Source organism: Nicotiana tomentosiformis, chromosome 10, assembly GCF_000390325.3.
Source record: "Nicotiana tomentosiformis chromosome 10, ASM39032v3, whole genome shotgun sequence".
Lineage (NCBI taxonomy): Eukaryota > Viridiplantae > Streptophyta > Magnoliopsida > Solanales > Solanaceae > Nicotiana > Nicotiana tomentosiformis.
In genome coordinates this window covers 9,607,347-9,611,960 of record NC_090821.1, presented here as the reverse complement: position 1 = coordinate 9,611,960, position 4,614 = coordinate 9,607,347, and the positions used below count along the sequence as shown (strand labels likewise).

At 33.0% G+C, this 4,614-nt stretch overlaps 1 protein-coding gene across 2 annotated transcripts; it reads right to left on the bottom strand.

The window, feature by feature from the left end:
* On the bottom strand, window positions 1–2,794 carry LOC104104288 (WAT1-related protein At5g07050-like). Of its 2 annotated transcripts, XM_009612334.4 has the most exons (7): window positions 2,451–2,793; window positions 2,265–2,327; window positions 1,855–1,971; window positions 1,508–1,757; window positions 1,260–1,418; window positions 619–770; window positions 1–508 (listed from the first exon to the last, which is right to left on the bottom strand). In XM_009612334.4, the coding sequence occupies exons 1-7, from the start codon at window positions 2,654–2,656 to the stop codon at window positions 262–264; spliced, it is 1,194 nt and encodes a 397-aa protein (XP_009610629.1). In that variant the 5' UTR covers window positions 2,657–2,793; the 3' UTR covers window positions 1–261. The 2 variants fall into 2 exon arrangements, with proteins under 2 accessions (XP_009610629.1, XP_009610630.1); XM_009612335.4 differs by lacking the exon at window positions 1,855–1,971 and having other exon boundaries at window positions 2,451–2,794.
* Window positions 2,795–4,614: the final 1,820 nt, after the last annotated feature.

Here is a 4,614-nt window from a genome sequence, read left to right as displayed (position 1 = left end):
TTCCAGTACACAGGTGGAAACCTTGCCATACTATTTAAATATTCTCTAGAAAAAGTAGGAGAACAACTTTTTTTCACCAAACTCTGGAATTAATATTATATAAGCCGAAAAATTACATATAGAACCTCCATTATTTACCCATTACAGAAAGGGAATAAAGCAAAATACCCTCTTCTTCTAATTCTTCTTAATCCTTCCTTAAACCACCAAATAAACTCTGTTTTTATTGTTTTTTTTTTTTGGCTCTTTCTTTTTCATAACTCAAGCTTTTGGTGCTTCTTTAGCCAACATTGGAGGCTGTGACATTGAAACACTAATGGCTACTGCACTACTTTGCATTTCTATGTCATTTACTTCTCTATCTTCTAAAATCATCATTTGGTTGTTCTCTGTAACTCCTTTCACTGGTTCAGGAATTGCACCCTCAATTTCTTTCTCCTTATACTCCTTGTATTTTCCCCATAAAACTGAGTATAGTCCAGCCACAATTAGCACTGCTCCTAGCACACTGAAACCCAAAAATATAAAAAGTGTCATTCTTTTTAGAACAGACTAATAAATAAATACGGACATATAAAATGGAACAGAGAGAGTATGACATAGAAGAAATTGACTTACCCTCCAAGATAGATTTTTTCAGCAAGAATGAAAGAGCCCATAATAGCAACAATGATCATCATCAAAGGACTGAAAGCAGTAACAAAAACAGGTCCTCTTTTCTCCATTACAAGACCTTGAACATAGTATGCAAGACTTGATGATACAATACCCTGAAATTTAGTAAAATAATATCCATAATTATATTTTTTCATTAATCAATGGTTGTTGGTTTTAGGAGGAGAAGGGTCAGACACATGATCCGAAAGAGGTTTAATTGAATCCCCTTCGTCGAATAGATATACTGTGCAAATAGGGTTAAAACAATTCTTTTATATATATATATATATATATATATATATATATATATATATATATATGAATGGTTGAAGTGGCAAGGTTGCTTTGCCACTAAGGTGTAATATTCTTGCAATTTTTTGAATCACTTATTTATAGGAAGGGAGACTCGGAGCAGCGGTAAAGTTGTTTCCGTGTGACCTATATGTTATGAGTTCGAGCTGTGGAATCAGCCATTGATACTTGCATCAGAGTAGACTGCCAACATCACTTCTCCGGATCCTGCGTGAACGCGGGATGCTTCGTACAACTACCTTTTTTATTTGAATATAGAGGAGGGATGAGGAGTAAAGAAAGGAACATACAGCATAGGCAGCAGCAAGAAGGTTCATGTCAAAACCAATAGCCCAAGCAGAAGTTTTATGTTCCATCACTAAGGTGACAGCAATTGATTGCAAAGTTCCCATGAAGCAAACAAGTGCAGTTAGAGAAAGTGGAGCAGTGTACTTCCTCATTGTAACATTCTGTCACAAAACATCAAATAAAAATACATTAACAACAACAACAACTATTTCACAAATTTTTAAAAAAATTTAGGGTATATACTACATACCTGAAGTATAAAGAAAGAAGCCCATGCAAAAGTGGCAAGAATTAGAAGGATTGAACCTTTAAGCCAATCTTTATCAGTAGCTTCATTGGGTTCAGGAACATTAGAAGTATTTGTATGGATATTATTTGACCAAACCAAATTAATAACATGTCCTTTGTACAATGTCATCAACATGGCTCCAGCCACTGTCACTATAGTACCCACAACCTTTGCTTGGCATCTCAACTTCTTTATATGCACCTTCTCCATTCTGAATTCATTCTTTATTATTAGTTCCAAATTTTGGAAAAAAGAGTAGAATAATAAATAGAAGAAATATTAAATTGAACATATATGTATATATGTACCTGCAGAGGACAGCCATGACAAATGTCATTGCAGGAAGCATGTTGCTCATGGCACATGAGAATGTTGGGGATGTAAACTTAAGTCCCATATAGTAGAAGTTTTGATCAATCACTGGCCTGTTTGATCAAATCATAGATTTAGATTTTTTTTTTGGTTTACATAAGTAAAATGTTTAAGTTATATACACTGATCGTTTATGATTTTTTTACGTTATCAGTATAGTTTAATATGTGATAGCACATTAATTATTATTTTTATCAGGTTATATACTGATTGCTCTTATTTCATATATCAGTAACTACTTTAGAAATGACTATTTCATATAAATATATTATTTATTCCGTGAGCTTAAACTCATACACAAAATTTGAGTTGGAATTTCATAAATAGGACATAGAGAGACACTTACCCTAGAAGGCCCAATACAAAAATTTGCAAGAACATCATGAAAGTCATCTTTGGTCTGAGTTTTCTGTACAAAACAAAAACAATTTAAAGACTTAGCATTATTTTCATTTTGCATTACTTCACAGCTAGATAAATCAAGAATGGTAATAGAATTTTTTAACTATTTTCTTGTGGGCAATTATATTACCTTTCAAGAACAAGAGCAAAAGGAGCAATAGCTGCAGTAGCAAAGGCATGTCTATAAACAACCAAAACATAATGGCTCATTCCTCCATTAAGGGAAACTTTAGTAATAACATTCATTCCTGCATAACCAAATTGCAAAGAGATCATTGCTATGTAAGGTTTTGCCCTTTGGAAGAAACTACTTAAACATCCTGCTTTGTTCTCCATCTCTTTTTTGTTATGTTTTCTTTCAGCTAATATATATATTGTATTCTCAAAGAGAGGAGAATTAAGAATAACTCAAAGGTGAAAACAGGAGAACACTTGAAGTACTCTTAGAGGATCTTGTGTTTTTCCTGAGAAAATGAAGTGAGACCAATTACCTATTTATAGATAACACTAGCAAAGGCAAAACAAAAGGCCAAGGACATTTCTGTTATCCAAATAGTGGATTAAAATAAATAAATAAATAAATTATGAGTTTTACGCGCGTGAGAATCTATGAGTGTAATTTTCACTCTGTATCACTATCTCGCATATCATGTATTCATTAGTTTGCTGTAAATACTAAGAGGCTGGAAAATTTTCAACACAACGTCCAGTTACTAAGTCAACAGCAAGTAAATATCTATATTAAATAAGAATTTAAAAGATAAGAATAATTTGTTACCATCGATTTACAACAATAACAATAAAAAATCCAGTATGATCTCATAAGTGTACTCTAGGGAGAGTAGTGTGTACACAGAGACGAAGCTAGGATTTGAAGCTTGTGGGTTCGAAATTCTAGTTCATTTATGTTACTGGTTCTAAATTAACAATTTATACATATTCAATGAATTTTTTAAAACAAATACATAGTTTAGACTAAAATTACTGGGTTCGTCCGAACCTGCAAATCCTATTCTAGCTCCGCCCCTATTTACACAGACCTTACCCTTACCTTGTAAATGTAAAAAAATCGTTTCCAATAAACCTCGGCTCAGGAAAAGTATATAGGCGTAGTATTATTAAAAAGAGATACAGTAATGAATACAATAATGGAAAAGAAACAATAACAAAAAGTATTAGTAACAACAAAATAATAAGGTAATCGAAACATCGATTTATTTGATGGAATAATATTTATGATATAAAAATTCGTTATATTTTTAATGTATATTACTGTCTATGATGAAACACATTAATCATGTTGAGAGAATCCCACTAGGGGAATTTGCTAAAGAAATTCTTGTTTTTTTCTCAATCTTCTTAGTGGTAAAGTGATTTGCATTTGAGAGCTACCAAAATGAAAGAAAGGTAAATTTAGTGCTATGCTGATGCCACATTGATCAAATGGGAGTTGGTGGTGGGGTCCTCTGTTTAAAATGGACCCCACCAGGTTATCGTCATTCCAAAATGCGGCATTCCGACACCGGTGATCGTTCGGAATTATGGTGTCATACATCGGACTTTCAACAGTAGTATTATTATGGTTACCATAAATAAACAGTTGATTTTTTCTAAGATTATGGGATTTGCTGATGTAAACTAAAGTAAATGTACTTTTATTAGTGTGCCACTAGCTAATCACACTAATGGTTTTTGGGTTTGAGTTTTCTGTCCCATCCAAAAATAACAGCACGATGCACAAGGCATCCGGTGTTCACGCCGAATAATATCCGCACCTGAGAGGTATTGATGTAGACAACATATTCTAATGCAAATATTATGGCTGCTTCCGCGGCTTGAACTCGTGACCTATAGGTCACATGGTAATAATTTTACTAATTATCCAATAATAGGATGAGATTTGAAGAATACTGTTGAGCTAAAACGGCCCAAAGATACACTTAACATTGTGTGATATTGTCCTCTTTGGGCCAAGCTCGCACGGTATTCCCCAAAAGGCCTCACCTCATTAAGAGATGAGAATCTTATAGAAATGTCCCAAATAAGTCCTAACTTACCAACCTTCAGTCATTAATCATAGACTTACCAAAACTAGCTAAACACATATAAAAGTTGAAAACTCAAATAAATAAGGTTCTTTCTCTCTAATAATTACATGCACAAATCTCCTTTCATATTTTAAAGCGCGATTAGCAACATTAGATGCAAGACGGAAATAAAATTTCATGGATGAGATAATAAATAAGGTAATGAAATACAAAAAAAAAATATAAAATTCCAAAAATCTAAGCAAA